This window comes from Apteryx mantelli, chromosome 7 (assembly GCF_036417845.1).
Source record: "Apteryx mantelli isolate bAptMan1 chromosome 7, bAptMan1.hap1, whole genome shotgun sequence".
In the NCBI taxonomy this organism is placed as follows: domain Eukaryota; kingdom Metazoa; phylum Chordata; class Aves; order Apterygiformes; family Apterygidae; genus Apteryx; species Apteryx mantelli.
This window is the reverse complement of record NC_089984.1, coordinates 25,004,018-25,027,679: the sequence shown is the minus strand read 5'-3', so window position 1 is coordinate 25,027,679 and position 23,662 is coordinate 25,004,018. Positions and strand designations below refer to the sequence as shown.

Here is a 23,662-nt window from a genome sequence, read left to right as displayed (position 1 = left end):
ATAGCTGGAAGTCAGGAAAAACCAAATGCTGTTAAAAACCTGTAATTCTCAGAAGACAATTAATGCGAACAGTGACAAAAGAAGCATTACTTCAACAGCATTACAGTTGTTTGAAGTTCATTTTATTGTTGTGTTGTATTATTGAGATACATTTACAGTTTCAGGATTAATTTCACTGAACTCCATCTTGACAGAGCAACAAAGTAACTCCAAAATGGTCAAGACCAATAAATATCAAACCATTCAATCTAAAAGGTATAAATATAAAAGTCATTTCTGAAAACGTAGGAAAACTGGAAGCCATTTTTCTATTTTGTCCATTTGCTTAGTAGCATCGCTATTGTCCATCTGTATCACCTCAGATCCAGCACAATTATCTTTATGTCTTTCCCGACCACGTGGGTACATGGCTGTAGAAAAAGTCAACCCATTACTCACAGAAATCAGTTTGAATAAAAGAGCATATGTGGGCAACTGTTTCCTTCTAATTTTCTGAGCCTACTTAATATTATGCCTATATATCCAACTTTGATTGTACCTATCACTGTGCCTGTTAATAGGCAAACGTATCTTCACAGGTGTAGATTGCTAAACAGGGCCAGGACTACAACATGCAATCATAGATTTCTAAAAAGGCTATTGCTTAGTGCTTGGCCTGTAAAACAGATTATAGTTCTGTGTTGTTCTTTATAAATCACGGCATGGTATACTTGAAATGGAGGGAGAAAGGGTTGTGTGCTGCAGCAGAACAGGTGCATGGATGACAGCAGCAAGCCAAGCTTGAAGTCTGTTCACTTCCTGCAGTAGCTTCAGATGTTTCTGCTCAAATGATGAATTTTTAAGTTATTACTTAGTCGTGACTGTGTCTGAAGACACTTAACTAGTCCTAAATGCATGTGTTGGGTCTGTGGAAAAGAACTTTTACTGTAAATCAGATGGATGCAAATTAGGGTTGTTCTGCTGGTCAGTTTTCAGGAATTTTCTTGTATTATCACACCTGATATTTTTCCTCCAGGAAATAAGGCTATGATCTTACTGTTCTTGTTGGAAGATCAATGTGTTTTGGGGACTGCACTTGAAAGGAAATTTGTGTTTGGTATGCTATACCAGCAGTATACATAATGTTTGTAAATGAGTTCAAGTGGCCAGTGACTTCACTTCTGAACTCCAGTTGGTAAAGGGCCACTGAGAAGAGCTAACCTGGAACAAAAGCCTTAAAATTTTTCAGACCTGAACTACCTTCTCCGTATCCATTGAGTCAATGATAAAAGAACAGAACAAACAAAACCCCCTAAACTCTCCTCCTTTTTGAGGATTAATAGTGACATTCTGAGAGTTGCACCACGGAGAAGTAATTTCTAATATCTTCTTTCAGTATTATTTCTCTGCATTTGATTATTTGATTTTGAGCTGTAGGTATAAGCTGGTCTGTATGTGAACTGAGCCCCATTTAAAAAAATCTTAATTATTCAAAGGTAAAAAGATTGTTCTCTTTCAGAAAACAATGACATATAAAATAATTATGAATGACTATTGTTCAGCCATACAAATAGCATACTAGGCTCTTAAAACACCAAAGAATTTTGTAGTTCTTGAGAAAAGCTTCCGAGAAGCTGGGGGAAAATTACAGGTAATGAAGGAAATGGGGCTTAATCTATTCATAACTGCACTTTGCAGCATCTGGCCTGTTCTGTTGGGACACCACAGCTGGGGAGATAAACTGAATTCTTTGTTTAAAAACTGAAGAGCTCAAGAACAACTCCTGTTTGAATCTATGGCTTTTGCTTCTGTTGGAAGCAAGCAGAAGTGGTGACTGATAAAACAGCCATTCAGATGGTGCCTAACCAGAGGCAGTTACTAATTTAAGTAATTTCATGGCAGCTATTGACTTTTAAGTAGACGTCTGATTGATAGGTCTACCTTTCAGTGAAGAAAAGGTAATGAATTACATTATTCTAAGATGGGCAAAAAGTATAAAGAAACCTAGTCTGAAGCAGGTATAATTTCTGTTTGAAGCAGAGCCATGGGCAAGAATTTGAATAGTAAAAAACATGTTGGATTATATACTTACATTAAATAACCTAGGCTCCTTTGTATGTGGATGGAATCCCTTCTTTTTACAAGCAGAAACTTCAAGCATGCCAGTGTTAGTAAGTCTGAAGATACCAGTGCTGGAAGTAAAAGATGAAACTACTGTTAAGCACTGCCCTTGTAACAGAAGTCCAGTGTTTCACATACAAATTGCTTGGCTCAACAGAAGGACAAGATGATACTCAATAACCTTTGATTCACAGGAGATAAGGCTGGGTCAGATTCTTACGATATTTGAAATCAAGTCGAGTTTTAGTCCTGTAAAAGGAGGGGTGGCGAGGGGAAAGGGGAGTGAGAACATAGTACTGGTGCTATTCCTGTTAGGCAGGGCAGCCCCACTAAGGGAAGAGGCCAGTTCATACAGGAACAGATTCAGAGCAGGAACTTAGCTGTTCTGGATTGCATTTCCCTCACTGAACTCTATACAGGGACAACTTAAAGAGAACAGTCTTTAAGCTTAGCTGTATAAATGACTACTTGAGAATACACTTCTCCACAACTTTTTAGGTACTGAACCTAGATAATAAAATAACTCAAAGCAGAAGAAAATACACTGCTGCATATGCATCATTAACACTTGGAGTATTTAATAAGAAGTTAAAAAAACCTCTCTTCTTTTGTAAAGAACATTGACTCACTGTGATTAACATGAGGTAGGAAACAGACTATCAGAAATACTACTGAAGGGCCGGGCTGTAGACATTTAGTCTATACTCAGATAAAGATTCTCCATGAAATCAACGTCATTGCTCAGGTGAAGTGGGGTAGGAAACCGAGAAGACAGAGCATGAAGCTTATGTTATGTTCTTTCGTATTTACATATGCTTGGGATCTTGCTGAGGCCAGCTATAACAGAAGCAAGGAGCTCTTCAGCCGTCTGTGAAGGCTGCTTTGGCACACAGTATTGCTGCACATACTACAGGTGGAGGAACAGAGTTCCACCTCCATCCTGCCAACAAATGTGTTGCGCCTCTGTTGTGCAACAAATAGACTCCACAGTTGGTAATTTGTAGCACAGTCACTGCTGGCAGCACAATCTGATCAGACTCTGTAGTCCCATTAGCAATACTGCTGCTGCATTGCTGCAGATTTCTGTTCATCAGAACATTTCTGAATGAACAGAAGCAGCCTGACAGTTTTCTTATATTTCCAAGAAATGGATGTGCCCTGTTGCTTTTGTCTGGGTAAATGCAACTTCTAAGCAAGTCTGCTTCTAAAATGATACTAATGTTGATCACACATCTATTTCATTTACCTTGGTCACATTAAATTATGCTTATTTTTGCAAAAAAAAAAAGTTAATACCTAATAACTACAGAGCAAAACATGATTAATAAATGTTAGACAGGAGTAATAGGTTACAGCTGGTTAGAGGATATCAGCAGAAGCTATTGAGACGTTTACAAGACTTCTAGAGTTTTTAAAATGTAGGTGGACATTGCTGCTCAGGGTTATACACCCTAGCATTTGTGCACCAGCCACTCAAGCTGTATTTACAGCTCTGCTACCTGAATGACCCATAGAAGAAGTTAGAACTGGAGCCATGGGAGTCATCTATAGGAGCAGATGGTCAATAAGAAAGGCTGAAGAAATGCACAGTACTAAATAATGACCCTAGGGGTTTGAAATGCTAAGCACAGCAAAGGCTATACACCTTCACAGTAATTGTTGTGCAGTTCCAGGTTTTAAACAGACACTTACTGCTTGTATTTTATGAAATATAAAAATAGGACCTTAAGTGTAAGCTTTGTCCCTTCACTACCCATTTGCAATTTTCATATTATCCTAGACAAATACCTCTAAACCCTTCCACTTCCTTCATCAGAGAGAATAAAGATAGGTCTCTGGCAGGCCATTGACAATAAGGCCTACAGGAAAGCATCCTCTATCATTACTACTGGATTGAGCATAGTATAAAAACACATACAATTTAAAACCTGGGGCTGGGAGGGGAGGAGGAGAGAGACGCCAGAAATGATACTGTGCATACAGACTCACTGAAATTTAAGTCTAAACAACGTAAAGAAAACAAACTCACAATAGACCCATTCCTATCCTTCATCCCAGTTTGTATTTGATCAAGTTTTAAGATAAGGAGCAGAGAAAAATATCTAAACATTACTTAGAAAAATCAGAACTCACTCATTATGTTTTGGTGAACAAACAATTGCAATGGCCTCTGGTAACATTAGCTGATAAGAACAATGAGTATGAAGATCAACACTGGATAAGAATGCAGTTTGTGTTGGATGCGTCTACAAAAAGAAAGGGAAATCTCTACATCATGAAATATTTCTAACAAATCACGGTCAACATACATTCCAGAAGAAACAATAATTTGTAACAACTGAAAGTATCAGTAATTCCCCCAGACTGAGTTCTTAACTTGCTGTTATCCCAGATTCTACATTGTCAGGGTAGCTTTTCAATATGAGGTTCATGGAGGCACATTCACAATCAGATGTACAAGCAATTTTCTGATCATGGGGAAAAAGAAAGTGGAATGAAGCAGCACAGGACAGAGGGAAATGAACTGATTGGCCAAAATCTCTAAGAGTGAAATCACATTCCATGTAATTAACATAAAGTTTATACAACACAATACCTCCCCCAAATTAAATTTTGAACATAGAAGAAAATAAATGACATTAGAAAGTAATAAAAATACCCTTAAATGGACATAAACAGAAGTTGTACTAGCAACACCAGGCCCATTGTGTCAACCAGATGCCTCACATCTTCACTGATTAAGAAATACTTATTATCTGTGAAGAACATCATTAATGCCTAGTTACAGCACAATGATTAGAATTGTGAGCAAATTCATTTGGATCATACAAGTTATTCCTTTAGTTTGCTAACCAGCAAACCAGCGTTGGTTTCATAGAGCATGCAGAGCCAAAACAGAAAAGCCAGAACCTACAAGGCATACGTACATGGATCCACCCCAAAGTAAGGAGATCGTACTGATCCTGGACACCAAATAATTCTTCCACATTCTCCATGTCGCAGTAGTCTGGTCCTGCCGACTGCTTTGGCACTATTACATGGGTAATAGTAAATTGATTATGTGTCTGTAAAATAAACATTGAGATGATGACTTAGGGTGGAACAAATAAACTAACAAATAAATGCTGAATGGGAATCTGAAACATGTCAGCCTCAGCTATATTCACTTATGACACCTGAATGTACACCTTAGTGTTTTATTGTGAAAATGTATCGGGCAGTATTAGTTAACAACAGAAGGTTGTTGTATTTGAAATGTTTGCAGAGACTACTGTTAAAAACATGTACTTTAAAAATTTAAAACACAGATGTTTGAGAATACTATAATTATTTCTGTGAAACTTGGAACATTACTACTCTGGCTATTCTTTGCCTTTATATGACCCAACTGCACTTGGGTATTATCTTTAAAATTCTTTGTATGCTGGCATCAGCACAACATCTTTCCCTGTTCTGAAAAGACACTAACCATTATCTAGGTCAAAGGAAAAAAAAGCCTGTAAATCAATGTTACAGCTTGACAGCAGGATTTTCTTCTCCTTTTTGTTGTTGTTGTTTTTGTTGTTATGAATTCGATGACCCCAGTAGGCAAGCAGCAGGCCAGTTCTATATCTGAAGTGAATGTAATGAAGTTAATTATATTAAACACTCATAGTTTAGCTCTGCTTTTGCTGTAAAATCAGTGCATTACCAGAAAATATACTGCTCTTAAAAATGTCTTCCCCATAAAAATGTGAAGGTTGAACTGTACCAGTTTTCCACAGAGAATTCCACATGTCTCTATTCCTCTTACTGTATTTGTCTCTGCTAGCAGCAGAAATTTGTGACAGAGATCCCTGGGTAAAATTACACCTCTGAGTGCTTCAGCCAATTGAGCTAACACACACACACACACACACACACACACACACAAAAAAAAAGGGAGAGAGAGAAAAAAAGATTTGTAATTTACACAGTGAATTTCTCAAATGTACACAGTTACATGCAATTATTAAAAAGGAGAGAATTATCCCATCACAAATTTCTAATGAGGCTAAAAATAATTTTTCAGAGTGTAAGCACTCTGTGTTAAATGGGGGTCACCAGCCTATGAAAGTCACTAGCTAGCTTGCCTTTGAGGTGACAGTGAACTGACACCATTTTCCAGGCCAAGGTTTTCCGAAAGAGCTCTCCAAATGAACCCCTGCAGATTCTGCTTCTGTTCCCTTGAAGTTCATGGTAAGATTCAGGCTTCCATAGGAAGTCTGATTCAGACTCCATAGGAAGAGTGAGGCTTAATCTCCAGATCCATCTATTGGCATTCAACTGGAAATGTGAAACTCTACAATTAATCTGCTCACCTAAAATGAGGAAACTATATGGAACTGTTGTGCGTACATTAACCTGTTCATTCTTATTTCACTATGGACACCCTCACATATGTACATACGTGTATGCAATGTGTGGGCTGCTATAAGCAGCAAAGAAGCAGATAAAAAATAACAGATCTATGCACTTACTCTGAACAGCACTTAAAGCAGCTGCTGGCTTTAGGGCCCGGTTTACTGGAGGTGAATGTCCAGTACAGCCTGATGTGTCACTCTTCTCTTTTTTCTCAAGCAATGTGTTAGATAAAGAACTGTTCTCAGGTGCAGAAATACAAGATAGCATACTTCCATCTATCTGTTCAGACATAACCATGTTCTCTTTAATCTTCTGATCTCGAGCTAGTTCTTGCTTCTTAAGTTGATCCTCAAAGAACTGAAACTGTTCTGATTCAAGCTGTTGTTGCCGCATATGTGCAATTCGTTTCTTCTCTGCCTCTATTAGTCTTTGCTGCTCTAATTTCTTCAGAAATTCAGCTTTACATTTGTTCTGAAACATATGCAAATTAATTAGATTCTCAGAACAGCAACAAGAAAAAAGTACAAAAAAAAGGGGAAAGCAAGCAATCTAATTGCTAATAAGACCACCAAATCCTGTTATTAAACTTTAAAAGCTTTTGGACCTGTGAGCTGAACTGCCAAACACGGCTATATCCACAAAAGTAGTCTGACATGGAAGGAAATACTGTAGGTATGGAATTCCTAACACAAAGCTTTCAGTACGCATACCCGTGATGCTTTGTGTTTTTACTTCAGTAGTGATAGCACTTGACTCATTTATCTTTTATAATAAAGTGTTACAAAAAAAAGTGTTTTCAGAATAGTAGTGGTAAAGAGATGAGACAGAAGTGTAAGTAAGTCCTTACAATTTTCAATGTAACAAGAGATCCATGAGCATATTGGTTTTCTGGATAGATTTCATAACCCGTTTTGTTATGTGCTGCTTGGTTTTGCTACCTGTTGCTGCTGTTTTGGTTGGTTGGTTGGTTGACTTTCTCCTGCCACCTTTCTTCCTTTAGGACAGTTTAACTTTCCTTGTGTTGCTCCCTGTACTGAAAGAGGCTTAACCTGGCTTTGTGCACGTAGCCCCCCCAGCCTCCCACACATTAGGTGCCTTCTCTGCTCTGGTCTGTGTTGCCTGCCCCCAAACAAACTGCTGTTCCACAGACTGCAGGGAAGCCTCAGGTTTCAACAGTCCTTCTTGCTCCCTGTTAAAAGGACTGCATCAAACATCATCAGAAAGAAAATGAAAAAAAAAACAGAGTAGTTTTTTAAATATCATGAACAATTTATAGCAGAAAAGGAAGCCTCAAACCAATCAGTGACAGGATACAGATTTTTGTTGCATACTTCCCTAGGTCCATTTCAAGGGGAGGATAGAAAAGACACTTTTTCTTAGACACTCTTTCCAAGACAAGTTTTTAAAATTACAGATCCTGTTTTCAGTGACTTTATTACAAAAGACACAGCTCTTAACAGTTGCCTAAAGACTCCAAGAGGATCAATTAAAATCAAACGTGTTAGGAGTCAATGGGCCTTTTGCACACACTCATGTAAGTGTCTGAACAGCTTCTGCTTTATAAAAACAAAACCAGAGTGAACCAAAGATCTATTCAGATATTTGTAGGTTTCTATTATGTTAATATCATCACAGAACATGTGCTTCCAAGCACAACTTGCATTACTTATTTTCAGATGATAAACAGATTAAATTCTGAGAAAAGAAAAATCATTCTAAAGTAGTTCTTTAAATGATTAGCTGCTTCTAGAACTATCATTTTCCTGCTTAAAATTTTAAAGAAGTTTTATATGATGGAAGAAATATTCATACAATGATTCAATATCCATATAAAACTTACTTTGTTTTGCATATATTCTTGATATTCTAAGTTATATTTTTTTAAAAGATCCCTCTTCAATTCATCTGTCCTTGGAAATGCAACTTCTTTCAATTTCTTTGGGGGGAAAAAAAGATAGATAAAATTTACTTTTCAAAAGAACCACCTGGTAAACAAATTCAGCTGTAATACAGATTTCAAAAAATTCAAAATAAAAAAACCCAGCTACTCTTCTCCCAGTAAAGAATGGAAGAAATAAACACTACATCATCAGCTGGCATGAACTTATATAGTATGCTGGTTTCAATGAAGCTATATTAATTTACATCAGTGAAAGGTATGACTGCTTGTTAAGGGAAGATGGTCCATTTTTCTAACCATTTGTTATAACATTTTTGATTTTGCTGTATTTTATACCTAAAGCTAACTCCAGCTTTCATTATTTCAGGTAGGATTGCCACACTTCTCTCTAGGACTCCCTGGAGAGAAATACAGCTGCATATGCCCATTCCCTGGTAGGGTATGGGGAGAGCTATTTGCAGAGATATCCACAAGGGTAGCTTCCTGGGACCTCTCAGGAAGATTCTTAACTTAAACAAAAAAAATGCCCATCAATGTTTTCTACTGATGCAAAGGCAACTGCAAAATAATTTAGAGGCTGTTGGTTAGGGTGAGAATGTGAACATGCGCTTAATCCTACTGACTTTTATTGGAGGGGAGCATATGTTAGATGCCCTTTCTCAATAGGGATGTTTTCCTAGATTGTGGTCCAAACTCAAATAAAATTTGGCATGAAGCCTTTTGTCCTTGCAGATGACATTATTAAACTTTAAATATAGTTTGATTATTTAGCAGGGTAAGCAAATAATGTACAGACACCAGTAATTCCATACATCTCTCTTTATGTCTGTTTGCAACAGTCAGAGGTTGGACCATTAGCTGTTCATGTAACTGGGACCAGAATCAAACTCTACTGTTAAGTTAGTGTATTTTAAACACATATATTTTTAGAAATAGATATACTTGGGTTTCCAACAATCTGCAGACTTAATTCAGAGATAGTTTTTGCTCACCCTTTAGAATGATAATTTAATTTCCAGTAATGATCAAGTGACTAAACTGAAATAAAACATGAATGAGAAATAGAGAAAGTTATCAGAACTTCAAGCTGTGGTGGCTACCTTGGGCTTCTGCTTGCACTGGGAGAAAACGAATGCTAGGAAAGTTTCTTAAAGGCCAGGAAACAATAACCCTACCTTAATAATATCTTGTTTTTCCGGTACTGCACATTGGTGATAGTCTCGGTGACTGGGCAGCTTTTCTACAAACAAGCTAGAAAATTAAATATGCACGTGTTTGCCTTAGTAGTCTGAGGAAGATTCATTATAGCTTTTATGTTGGCAAGGAAATAAGTTTCACATGTTACAAATGTTAAACATTGCATCCCAGATGAGTCGAGCAGGTGTATACATATTCATTAGTTTAAACTATCATCACTTAAGTTCTTGTACGGACTGGTATTGGACACGTGGTGTAATGACAGGAGGTCATTTTCATATGTCTGAATATATTTTGTTTTTTTCCATTTGGGTTATGGGTTGGGTTAAGAAAGGAACAACCAGCACTCAGCACCTGAAAATAGCCCTCTAAAGCACTCTCCAACCTAGCCAGTGTTAAAAAAATCTTATTATTTCTGCTGTCCTTAGGTAAAATGCAGAATCTTAGATGGGAAGTCTAGCATGCAGCACTTCCACGTCATTAAAGCAGTTATTTTTACCAGACCAACCTGCACAGCTAACTGTAGTATTAACCCATCTAGCCATATAAATTATGGAAACACTCTCAGCTGCAAAAAATTGCTGGGATACGCAGCTCTACCATTCTTCCTGGTCTTTCAGCATTTTGTGCAATGTTCACCTCCAGATTCTTTTTACAAAGATATATGCATTTAAAATGAAGTTGAATAAGCAAGATTCAGTTTTAGTTTTCAGATCATGAGGGAAGTAAGGGGAGGGAAGGAGGTTTCCTATTAAAAACATTTTTTTACAAGTATATAAAAAACCTTTCAGAAGTAGTGAAACAAACCATTCAGTTCTACAGCAAATTGGGCTAGTTAAAACACTTAAATCTGCCATGTATATATTTTTCAGATGGCTATTTTGAGAGTTGTAATGAAAATTGTCTGGATTTTTTGGGGGGTGGGAGAATAATCATATAATGAACGTGTATTGTGGATTTTGCATTTATTCCTCTCCAAAACAAAAAATTATGCTTAATCCTTATGGGACGGAGAGTAAAAAGACAGGTAAAAAGCCCTTTCATGTTATCTAAGTGCTATGTGATACTACAATCTTAGAGATCTGCAGAAGCTCATAGTGTTCACCTGTTAAAGTCTCAGAATTGTTCTGTAAAAATTGCTTTTTAAACCATGCACTGTGTTTTACAAACAGGCTGATACAAACAGAATAACCTGCAGCCAACAGTGCTCATAGTACAGCCTGGTTCAGTAAACTGAAAGGTCAGTATATTAGGTTAATTCATGCCTGGCAGTTAATAGACAGATATGACTACCATACTAATAGTTGAGAAGAAATTATAACAAAGACTGTGGTTAGAGTAAAGATCTCAAAAGAACAAAGCTACTCAGTAAGAAAACAATTATAAACATTTTTCTCCTAATTTAAAGGGATGCCCTGTTTTCAGTGTGACACCTTCAGTCTACTCAGAATCAAAAGCTGTAATGACAACAAACTGTTTCTTACGTTATGAACTTATTATAAAAGACAAAAGCATTTTCCAGGTTTCCTTCCTCCAGATATATGGATGCCATTCGCTCCATCTCTACTCCAGATCTAAAGTAACGGCGTGGAGTGATATCTTCATTGATTGTGATATTGCTGCCAAGTTTGCTTAAGGCACGTACTCTCTCCTCTGGGGTCACAGAGATGTCTGTATGGTCTGGAATAGCTACTAGCTTTTTCTGAAAAAGAGAAGAGAGATTAGAAAAGAGAACAAGACATTATGCCTTCATTAGACCTTCAGCAAGTCATCTCATCCAAGAAACTCAAGGAAAACCTTCAGCTTTCTTTTTGAAACAGCTAACCCCTTCCTCACTGCTAGCAACAGTTAAAACATTCTAACACGTTTCTTCAATTGTGTAACAAATAAAAATGATCCTATCCCCCTCCCCAAATCCTCAAACTACAAGAAACCCTGAGGAAAAAAAAAGATAAAATTAAGTTAACCTCTGTAGAAATGATCAAAGGCAACACAGAGTGTGTCATCTTTAGAGTCCCCCAAACATGAAATTTTGTAAGGTCTGTTTTAAGATACTGAAACATTTTGGTGGAGGGCCTGTATACTCAAACTCCTATTATATGATGTGCTTACTCTGCTGCATATAGATCAACTGACAAAGAGGAATAAGTTTCCCTAGTCAGGTCAACAGTTCACTTCAGATGTTCATTTTATAGATTTAAAAGAGGCAGCTGAAGATTAAGAAGCTGGAACTAATTCTACTAAGAAGCAGCATAGCTGCTTATTATAATCATTACCTTCTAAGTGGCTTAATAAGTGGCTACTGCAAATTGCTTCCTCTTACTTTGTTGAAAAGTTTTACTCTTTCTATTCAAAATGTTCACTTCAGTTTCTTAAAAACCTGATCACTGGAACAAGCTAAAACCCCATAAACCACATTTATAGAAATAAAATATTTAAATTACGAAGGAATCATCAGGCGGAACGTGTGAGGAACTGGCAGAATTCAGGGAAAAAGCCCTGCAGTTGATAGACAACACTGCTAAACAGTTTTCTTAAATTGTTGCTTATTTGAAAGAGGGGGCTGAGCCATCAGCATTTCTTTGCAATACATACCAATGAACTAACAGTGAATGGCTGCTCCATGTTGCCCTCTGTCTGCAAATCAAGAAAATCACACTTTTTTTCCAAACTCTCCATCTGACTACAAAAGACAAGATGGACCGAAGAGTATCAATCCAGTGCTCAGTATTTGCAGCAAGCTGTCTCAGAGTCTATTAGTCCAAGGGAAACTTCAGTACAGATATATTGATTGTGGTCATGTGCTGGATGAAACAGGACAAGAAGTCACTCAGATGAGAAATACATTCATATGCTACATAGGTTTGCATGCTGTGCCCCTCTCACTCATTACTTCAGTATACAGTACTTATATATTTTTTAATAATCTAGAACCTAGCCAGTATCTGTAATTTAAAACAGGAATCTATGAGGGGTTTTCAGGACACTTGTTGACTAGTTGATTTGTTCTAACATTATTACAGTGGATTTGAACAAAATACATTATTTTTACAAATTTTCACAGCAACTTCAAAAAATACTTTCAAGCATTAAGTAAAAATTAAAAGTTCAAAGAAACTAATCACAAATCTGATACCTTCAACATATGTTTTGACAAATATAAACAGTGTGAATCTGGCATCTGTTTTCCTGCTAAACTTATAATTAAAAATAAAACCCAGCTTAGCATATGAACTAATAGCAGTAACATAAAGTACAGGAAATGTTTCAAACACCATTTGTTCCACCTGCCCAACTGACTGGTTTCAACAACATGCAAAATATAATGAAATACGATGAGTCAACTGATAGTAATTGCTCCCTGCACAGCTCTGAACAAGTAAAAATAAATAGACAGACATGTTTGTGGTCATCACAAGAAAAAATTTGAAAAGGAAATGAATTATTTAAATTATGCTGGAAATATGAAAATGAAGCTACTAATGTGGTTTTTCACTTCTGTGCTCTCAGTCTAAACAGATTTGATGCTGAGTGTCAAAGCCACTTTATGTACTGCAAAAAACAAAAAGTGGGTGCAGAGCAGAAATCCTGCACCCAGAGAAGGTTCAGCAAAGATGTTTTCTCAGTGCATCTCTCTCTAGAAGCCAGAGGACTCTGGGTTAGAGGAAAACAGTCCTAAGGAACTGTGTGTTTTTAACTGGCTATATTTCTCAAAAGTTAATTCCTGTATTTGAGTCTTCCTCATTTTTCCCAAAACTAACAATATTTATTATATCAGCCTTTAATTTTCACCATTAGCTCAAGTTTTTGTAGGAGACATTAAATTCATATAAGTAATATGCTTCCATTATAATATTCAGATTCCTCCTCTTTTACTTGTAAAAGCCCATACTGGTATACTCATTCCATTTTATTAAATCAGTCTTACCCTGCTTTGATAAAATATATGTGACCTATCAATCTAAATGAACATATTCATGCTTGACTTTACACCCATGTTTTCCATTTTCAAGATTTTTATTTTCATCATCAGCTATGCCACAGGTCTGTGAATTCAATTTCATGGTTTATATTTTCAAGTTAAGGTATGCAAAATGCTTGCACAATTTGTAACACTCTTTTGGAAATAAAAAAAATGAAGCTTAGCTTGTATGCCCATGACATCAACATTATCTGCGGCGGTAGCACTGATGAAAACAGTTCTCTAAACAATTTAATTTTATATAAATAGAGCTCTGGTGCAAATTGTCAGCCTGGCAGGAGAGTCCTATTCATTGCCTATTCATGGTTTGCAGAAAGGCCTCATGGGACCACAGTAACCAAGTATTTTTGCTTTAGCCTACCTCAAGAGCCATACTGCCTTGTGGCTAGTTTGATTGGGAGGCTGCTTATGGTATAAAGTAAAACTCTGACAAGTAGTTTCTAAATTGCAAAATATTCAAGTTATTCTAGAAAATATTGTTCAAAAGCAAGGGGTGCAGAAATGTATTTCTACTCGATTCCCTATTTCGATTCTTTTGAAAGAGAAAGTTATATTTCATGCACTTTCTCCCTTACAGAATTCCTTCAAAGTCTAGTGAGGAAATGAATGTCTACGATAATGCTCTTGACACCTTTCCATATGCATGTCATAGGGTACTGACTGTATGGTAGTTTCAACTGCTATCACAGCTCTAAGACTTTTCAGCCTAGCTGACAGGCAAATAGAAAAATGTTAATGCAGCAAGTGGGAAACACAAAAGCCACCGGTATTGTGTTTCATGCCAGTATTCCCAAAGAGGTCGTAGTTAAAGAAGCCTACGGTATCCCCCAGCAAAAATCTCTTTTGAACTGGCACAGGGAGACATCATGGAACCCTTTACTTGCAGACATTTCTCATCTTGGTTGCCTCTAAGAATATGAAGATTAAAAAGATAAGAGTGATTAAGTGATCTTTAACCTAAAGAAGCATTAATAAAGAAGAAGATCAATTAGAGCACCAGGTGTATTAAAGAGGAGCCATCTGGTATTAGCAGAAACTCAGACTTCCTCAAAATTGTGTCGGCGCTGTGAAAGAATAAAGACGCTCTGCAGCTCTGCAAGCCACTGAGCACAAGTGAAAGAGGTCAGCAGAAGAATCACTACAAATAAAAAAGGAAACTTACTTTTTAACTTAGTTTGAGAAGCACATTCACAAATGGACATTGTAAATAGAGAAGGAATACTAGAAATACTAGGACAACTTTGCATTACATTTACAAAAATATCAAACAAGTCTCAAACATATTAGCTGTTACAGAAGGCAGCATAATTAAAAAAAAATTAAAAAGAACATGTGCTGTTTTATGACTGCACTGCTATGTATTATCCTTAACATGTAGACATACTGGCCAGAATTACAAATCATTAAAATGCAGAAGATTAAGCTTTACCAAAAACACCACCACAAACATGGCTTGTCAGTTCTCTGGTATGCCTCGGTTTGCGCAGTTTCACACTTGCCTTCAGCTAGTCCAAGACCATGATACTGCCAGGGGCTCCTCTTGCCCTCAACATATTTTTGCACTTCCACTTTGTTGGCTACAGTGACTTCAAGACAAGTCAGATCTGATCCAAATTAAAATTGAATAGACTTATTTTAATTAATTACTTGCTTTTGTAATTTCTCGATTTCACAATGCGGGGGGGGGGGGCAGAAACATACACCTAGTGATAAGCACATTGCGCTTTTCAGAGGCGGTGCTGTTTCAGATTGGTGTGAACTGGCTTTGAAAACACACCCTAAGAACTTGTACAGTGCCGAAGAAAAATTGCCCAGTCCTGATGAATGACTTCTTGTCTTATTGAAATAAATTCATATTTTACTCTATAAGAGCAAAGAGAAATGCAAATATCAAACCTTTCTGTGTAACTGAAACTAAGTATATTCAAACATACAAAATAGTTATGCTAATACAGTGAACTATATTCCAACCCCAAGCACAGGGAATAAGTAATTACACGAGCTTGGACCTGTTTTAGTTAATCAGAGTAGAATGTAAAGTGCTCTAAATTCTAGGAGTGAACATGCATTTTTCTGCTGTCCACTTTCAAGCACTCCAACCAACTTAGATTGACTAAGGTAATGTTTGAGTCTGTATATTTAGCATGCAAATCAAACTTTCTCTAATAATTAATTTGCTGAGTGTCATTATCAAAATACAAGAATTTAACATCTATTCAACAGTTAAGCAATTTTTCCTGATTTCATTGGTAGCTACACTCACTTTTCACCATATCCCATTTCCTCCTTAAAAAATACTTGTTTTCCTACATGTCACAGCACATTATACTATATATTAATCCCTTGTAAAATCCAGCTGTATTAACAGAAAAGGTCTCAGCAAGGGGGGCAGTGGTTTAAATGGCATTAAAAGTCATTCTTTTTATTCAGGCTAACTAGCATGATACCAAGTACCAGGGAAGGAGTGAAAAGCATAGGTAGCAATTTAAGCGTAAGTTATATGCAAGCAGAGTAGGCTGATGAGATAGCAATTTAATAATAATAATAAATAACAATAAAATAATAATAATTTAATGAGATAGCTGATGAAATAGCAATTTAAGCATAAGTTATATGCAAGCAGAGTAGGCTGATGAGATAGAGATGGTATGAGAAGACCTGGAGAATGCAAACACAAACTCTCAGGGTTTTTTGAAAAGTCTAGTAGTGCTTGACAATACATCACAAACTCTCCGGTGCCCTCACAGTACACCACACACTGGCATGTTTCTAACAGTTGTTGGCATAGATGGATGTGGACAAACGAGCTCCTTTGCTAGTGCTCAGAGCCAGATGGGTATGAACGAGCTAAGCTTGCAAGCTATGTAACTGTGCTCTGCAATAGAATAAGGTGGTGCACGTGGCTGCGTAGTGAGGCTTATTAGCTCAAGCGCAGTACTGAACTAATCAAGTTACATAGTTTGCATTTGCAATACCTTGTGTGGAGCCAGCTCAGAGACTGGACAGAATGAGCTTGGATCAGTCTACACGCATTTCTGTGACATGCTCTGAAATACGTATTTACTGTGCTGTCCTTTGCTGGTACAACCTGATTACCTGAGACCATGGTGCTCCAGCAAAGACAACGAAGCCAAGGAGGGATGTGTTCTGCCAGATGAGGCACACCAGTGACTGCCAGCAGCCCAGCTGGACTGGCGCTGCTCAAACTTTCTACTGAAGACAAGGCAGTTCAGAGTACCAGCACTCCCGAGAAACTAGCTGAATGAAGAAACACAAGGACTAAAATTCAGCTTGAGGCTGCCTTCTGCAGTTCTTCAGAAGAGGATTTTAAATTTTAAATGAGTTTTTTACATTTAAACAGGTAGCAGCTTAACATAAATAAATATTAATTAATACATTAGTTTCCACTTCCCCCTTTATAATATACTTTCTAAATTCCAAAGGACTTTTAAAATCATAACACTCTGACTTCAATACTGCCAGCAACATTTGTCAATATTTTGAGTATTGGTCTTATTAAAAAGCTGCCTTAAAGAGATCATCGGTAAAAATTTCAAATGCACTTTCTTGATGTATAAACTTAGCTTCCATTAAAAATAGCATTAGCAATGATCTACCCCTTGCACATTTTTAATAATAGATTATTGGAGAAATACTCATCCTTTGTTTGGTATTTTGGTGGATTGTAAAGCCCAGAAGTGGTTCCCATCAAAATCATGCACTGGATTTCACTGTGATCCGGATCCTTAGAGTATATCTAAACATATTTGCTAATGTAAGAGTTAAAACATGTCACAGTTTTTATGAACTACTCTTGGGATCACTGCTCTGCATTCATCCTATGGTAAAAAGCTTACTTAAACAGTGTAATAATAGAAGCTAAAACAGTAACACTCAGTGTCACTATACTACGAAGTGTGACAACTACAGATCACCAGGATAAAGATGTGTCTAAAACCATAATGAGGTTAGTCCTCACTAAAATCATCAAATTAGCAAGTATAAAAACCACCTTTTACTTACTCATAACAAAACTAAATTATTTCAACAAACTCGTAAAAGGGCACATCCAGTGATTGCTAGATCACAAAGGACTGTTTCACACCAACTAGTCACCTATGGTGTAGATACCTAAACTTCTGTACTCTGAGCTGGATGTTCAAGTGAATTTGGTGAAAGACAGGTTACAAATACAAGCACCTAACTCATTCAGCTCCTTTTGAAATGCCCAGGCCATATATTGGTACAGCACATAATCATTTATACAAGTACGTGGATTTGGTACAAAATATTCTAAAAATAACCTAAATAGCAAACTGCCTTCTGTTGGTTCTCTCCAAAAAGCAGCAGCATGTTCATCTGTCAACACGTTTTTTGAAACAACAGTTCACCATTACAGCAAATGATTCAGCTAGTACAGTAAGTAGTTGCTTCTGGAAAAAAAACAACAAAGCACTGAATGTCATGGCAAGAGCACCCTCCTGTGCAGAGAAAAAAAGTGAACAACCAAAAACAACAGAAGGGGCTTTCAATAGAGAGAAGCTCCAGAAGGAACCACTTGCTGAAAGTCCCGCATCTTCCAATGGAGAAGCTGCTCTTCATAGTAGTAGCTTGGCTCCAGAAAACCGTATCAGCACTGGTTCGTAATCTAGCACTGCCCCTTGGCCCCCCTGCACTGCATTGCCAGGATCTCCTTCCAGGCTCCAAAAGCTCCCAGAAGCAGTTGGTGAGCTATACAGTCGTCTTTCCCAGACGTTGGTCAGGGCTATACTCTCTTTTTGCCTACTGTGAAGGGACAGTCCCAACCACCTCACCAGCACAGTCTTGAGGTCTCTTTATAAGCTGTGTCAGTAGCATACAGAGAGCAGCATCTTCACCCCTTGGGTGCCAAATCATGTGCAGAGGAGATCCTCCATGCACAGATCTGCAAAACACAAATCTAGTGCCACTCTCTGTGTGGTTACACCTCTCAGTATTCTATCTTACATCACATAATTCAGCTTTATTTTCACATAAAGAAAATATGGGTGATAAAAGGACCTGTTTTCCTACAGTTAAAGTTAGAACAATTCTCTGAAGACCTTTAAAGTTATTCTGCAATTATCTGGATGACCACAGTCACTGAATGTAACTACTTAGATATAGTATCATCGACTTTGTCTGTTTTCTAATGACAGTCTTCCTCTTGGAAAAGGTAAAAATGTTGTTGCATTAATAAGGCACTTCAATAAAATTAGATTGTTACTGGGTCTCCTAAGAATCTGATAAACAACTACAACATGGAAATAACATGCAATATGACATGTGCAAGAGCATCACTTCTATGTTTTATGCTCCTGGTAGGGAAGAAAAAGTTTTCAACACATAGCCATATATGAATTCTCTTACCTTCATGCACAGGAAGTAAAATGTGTCTCATTATTTCCCCTTTCACAAAAAGAAGCACACAAAAAGAAGACCTCATTTGCTATCTTGAGAAACAATACATAACTGATAGTTTACTCCACTACTCAATCCTCTTCTAGTTCAGCATGATCTTGATTTAGGATCATATCCTTTCAGTTCTTCCCTTAACATGTGGCATCTACATGTTCAACAAACAGAACACTGGTCCAGCCCATTGATGTTAACTGTTAAAGGTTAGCAACTAAGATGGCGGTGCCTGCTGATATATGTTTAGAATTCAGGATATCAATAAGTTCATAAGGAACCTGAACTCCTGCTTAGAGGAAAAACCTCACCACTACAAAGAGGGAAGAAAATGCACTGTGAATGTAGAACCTAAAAGCTTTCCCCATAGCTTCAGAGTACAAAGGAGAACTCCGATCTTCACTTGCAGACTGTTTGGAAGTAAGATCTAGTATGTCTGGGTTACTACAACATAACCCTATGCATTTGAGCTGTAAGCATAGATGGTGGCTTACTAACAGATTTATTAATATACTCTGTCTACAAGGCTATTAGTCAGTCCTAAGAAATTGTCCTGAAAAACAAACTGGAAATATTCAATATTCAAACATGCATCTGTGAACTGCTGACTTGCAACTGAGACAATTCTTTCTTTCATGGCTTCTTGTGTCAAACAAAAACCCAAACCCTCTGTCCCCCTTTATGGTCACACCATTCAGTTTCAGCAGAGATGCAGAAAAGCATTTTTAACATAACAGAAAATCACCAATGCTAGAATGTCTTGGATTAAAGAACAGCAGCATCCTTAGGCGGTGACTGAAATAGACTTATGTTACACAGTACAGCAATGAACTATTAAAAGGATATTTTAGACATGGGTCTGAGAAAGAGTACCATTTCCTTCCTTTAAGAAATGCACAACAACCCCCACCAAAAAATTACATTGTACCATGGCACATCAAGCCAGAAGTGGACAGAAATAAAAGAAACAGCTGTTATAATATGATTCATTCTTTGATGATTCTGTTAAAATACTGAAAGAAATGATACCTGCAATACTGGCAAAATTACAACATAGCTGATAAAACTAATTTCCACTACAGAGACAAGAAGCAGTGTTGCTAAGGGAAACAAGTAGGAGGCTAAGATCAGCACAGAGGTCTGCAACACTTCATAGATTTCCAAGAAACAAAGCATGATTCCTTGCAAATTCTCAGGTTTCACAGATTTCCTGTCTGTAGTCCTACTTCTCTCAGAGGCAAAGCCCCACTGAGATGGAAGGTTTTTGAGCCTTCCTCTTCTTTCTATAAATGGTAACGATTTTTCTGACAACATTTGCTACTTAGTTTTATAGCATTTTCAGATTATAATAAGGACACTTGTTAATAGGGTGAGTTACCAGTTGCAATATTTAATTTCTGTTTCCTCATCAATGGAGAGAGCTAGACATTTCTGAAGGCCTTTCAACAGTGATTTAGAGGACCTGAAACAGGAATACTTTCTACATTGATTATACAGAGAGGCTAGAGCCTCTGTAATGCAATTCAGCATGTTGTGTGCTGAACTGTGAGCCAGCTAGAGCTGCCAAGAGGAAGCACTAAGGTAAATGGTTGCGTCTGTGCAGGTGCCTGACTCATGGCATCACTGTGATGTATCCTCATCCATGTAAAATTTAAAATGCTGAATTTTTACAAGAGGGATGCCTACGCAACAACAGTGCTAACCCACTACATAGTAGCTTAACTATCGAGTTAGCTTCACTTGGGTGTCTTAATGCTAAATAAAACCTATTGGCTTAATATAGAATAATCACACAAGCAGTTACCGCATCTCAGCTGTGCGGTGCAGTGACTTGTAACTTTGAGATATGCCAGCTGGACTTGAAAGAATGTACCTGTCTGCATCTGAACAACACCTTCAATGTCAAGTCAGAAATTCAAGGTGTCACACCATTATTCTCTTCTCATTTTCTCCAAGGAAAAAATAATTCCTAGAAGCCAAGAATTAACACATGTGAAAAAAATCTGTAACTTTAAAACATCATCAAGCCAAAAAAAGTGGTGAATCATGAAGGCAACAGGAAATAAAGCTTGATCATTCAGGAACTGTATTGGCAAGACAAGTGTTTTCATATAATGGACCAATACTTCCATTAATAATAGAAACTATGACCAGAAAATACATTTTCTGTCATGGCAATCTAAATGTTAAATATTTGTTAAAAAGATATAGACAAAGACTTTTATTACAAGCAGCAAACTAATTTGTCAGAAGCCCAACTGGAAATGTAACCTTCGATACAAAAATGAAATCTCAGGAGTCAGATAAGAACAGAAAAAACCTCCGTGCATATATGCCAGGCAAACAGAGACCAAACATTTATTTTTACAAAGCATTTGCTCAGTGTCTTCATGCATAGGTCACCTTGTCGCTCCTTCAGCAGTTGAAGATTTCATGACACCTCTCACCTTGAGCTATATACTTTCTCAGCTTGGTGATTAACTTTCAGGAAATGCCTTACGGCCTGATCTTACACATACTTGCACATAAAGAAAACCACATGAGAGATGCCTTCGCAATACTCCCATAGCAATATCAGTAATACACGTTTGCAGGACAGATCAAGACACTGAACCCTATTTTTAAACATAATATTGCAATATAAAAACCTTGTACTTACAGCTATTTAAAATACTATATAAAAACATAACCATGAAATTTGCACCTGCGGAATTATATAGCATTTGGAAGCAATGTTCCCAAAACTCTGGATTTGTCAACAGTGACCTTTAGTTATTCATACCTTTAGCACCTTTCAGTTGAACTATAGAAATGCAATTTACCAGATAAAAATGCCTTTAGTACTTGCGAAAATCCAGCTGTTACAGAATAACAGAATACTGCCTCAGCAACACCAACAACCACTAAACTGTCCTGCTTTCTCCTAGGAATATCTCATGAATTTATAGCTCTGTATTCCATTTTCTAGGACCTGTTGATCTAAGGGAATTTATCAAATATATGGCAGACTACAGCTTTAGACAGTCAACCACTTCAGTCTACAATGAGGATAAAACCCACTTCTGTGGAAGACAGAACTTTCTGAAAGCCAGTCTGAGCCTAAGGAATGAATTCCCTGGGAACCACAGACCATCCCAGACCTCATAATCTCACCACTTTTCTTTGTCAGCACAAGTTGTGCTTTTTCTGCCCATGACTTCTTCAACATATATTCAGAACCATGTGCATATTAAATACATTCCAAAACAAAAGGGTGATTTTTTTTGTCCCCCTTCTAAAAAGGAAAGTGCACCCATGTGTGCGAGAGATTAGTTAACTGCTCGGTGCAGTCTGGAGAGAAACTTAGATCCTACAGAGATGAGTATGAGGCACAAAGGGAGCAGAAATAGCTTATGAAAGTTACAGATGCTCTGTTTCTTCTTTATATATTCTTCTTTCTCTTTCTGCCCTGAGGATATTCTTTCATTTGCATATGGCTAGAGACAGGAATAATTATTAAAAATGGAGTACTGTTATAGGTTTTGAGGTTTCTCTGAAATATGATAAAGCTTTTCTGAACTCTGCTCATCACCATACTATAATCACCTATTTTTATGGATTCAGTGTAAGCAGCAGCTTTACACAAACACAAGCTCACTGCTCCCCCACCTCCCTGCAAAATGAGAAGACAGAAGCTGTCAATGACACCATGCTGTCTAGGATCCAGCTCTGCTCCAAGAGATAATCTTGCTCCAAAGCATACCCTGCCTGAGGCTTTCAATAGTTACGCCTTGCCTATATTAGGCCTCCTCTTGCTGATGGTGATTTCCAACAGGCCTTTTGGGTTCAAGGAATGACTTGACAACTCGATGGCGATGGATCAGGGGACGTTCACGAGAGCAGCCGAGCTGCTGGCGCCACTGGCTTCGCCACAGCACGGGCCGTTACAGAAGTGCCCCAGCAGTGACCATATGAGCATCAGGGGGGCAGAGGGCCGGGATGCCACCGATCACCAGGAGCCGCGCAGCCTGCAGCAGCCTAGCCAGGCCACCGGCTACGACCCCCGCCACATCCCAGCCCCCCGAAGGGGCGGCTCCCCCCTCGCACCCCGCTACTTCTCTCGCCCCCTCCCGCCTGAGAAACCATATGCGCCAAATACCAGCAGCGAGGCGGGGGGGCGCCCGGGCGCTCTCCGCAGCGCTCCCGCGCTGGAAACCCGGGGAAGGCGACGGTTGCTTACCGCGGAGCCGGGCTGCTCCCGGCCGGCGGGCGATGCCGCGGGGTGCCGAGTCTCGCATCCGTGTGACCGGCCCAGCGGCCGCCGCGGCCCCTGCTGGAAGCGGCTGCGAGCGGCCGCCGCGGCGCGGCGCGGCGGGAGGCAAAGCGCGGAGCGCCTGACACGCACGCGGCGCCGGCGCCCGCCCCCGCCGCTGGGGCGCCGCTGGGGGAAGGCGGCAAGCGCGGGGCCCGCCTGGGCCGCCGCCGCCCTGCCTTGCCCCTCGCTCCGCCGCCGGGCGCGGAGGAGGGCGCCGCTGCCCTCGCCTCGCGGCCGCCTGAGGAGGGGCAAGCGGCGTAAGGGGCAGGGAGGCAGCTGCTGCCCGCGCCCGGTGCCGCAGAGAGGAGCCCCCGGCAGTGCGCGCTCTGCCGCAGCCGGCCCAGGTCACGGTGCGGAGGGAGGAGCCTGGGCGGCA

At 38.7% G+C, this 23,662-nt stretch overlaps 1 protein-coding gene across 3 annotated transcripts; it reads right to left on the bottom strand.

The window, feature by feature from the left end:
• Window positions 1–105: 105 nt before the first annotated feature.
• STAMBPL1 (STAM binding protein like 1) lies at window positions 106–23,365 on the bottom strand. 3 transcript variants are annotated; one of them, XM_067300032.1, is made up of 11 exons: window positions 23,212–23,365; window positions 12,176–12,384; window positions 11,065–11,282; window positions 9,559–9,634; window positions 8,324–8,419; window positions 6,600–6,954; window positions 5,852–5,976; window positions 5,028–5,165; window positions 4,234–4,346; window positions 2,072–2,171; window positions 106–410 (listed from the first exon to the last, which is right to left on the bottom strand). In XM_067300032.1, the coding sequence occupies exons 2-11, from the start codon at window positions 12,257–12,259 to the stop codon at window positions 354–356; spliced, it is 1,362 nt and encodes a 453-aa protein (XP_067156133.1). In that variant the 5' UTR covers window positions 12,260–12,384; window positions 23,212–23,365; the 3' UTR covers window positions 106–353. The 3 variants fall into 3 exon arrangements, with proteins under 3 accessions (XP_067156133.1, XP_013802094.1, XP_013802092.1); XM_013946640.2 differs by lacking the exon at window positions 23,212–23,365 and adding an exon at window positions 14,992–15,127; XM_013946638.2 differs by lacking the exon at window positions 23,212–23,365 and adding an exon at window positions 14,327–14,880.
• Between the last annotated feature and the right edge of the window lie 297 nt (window positions 23,366–23,662).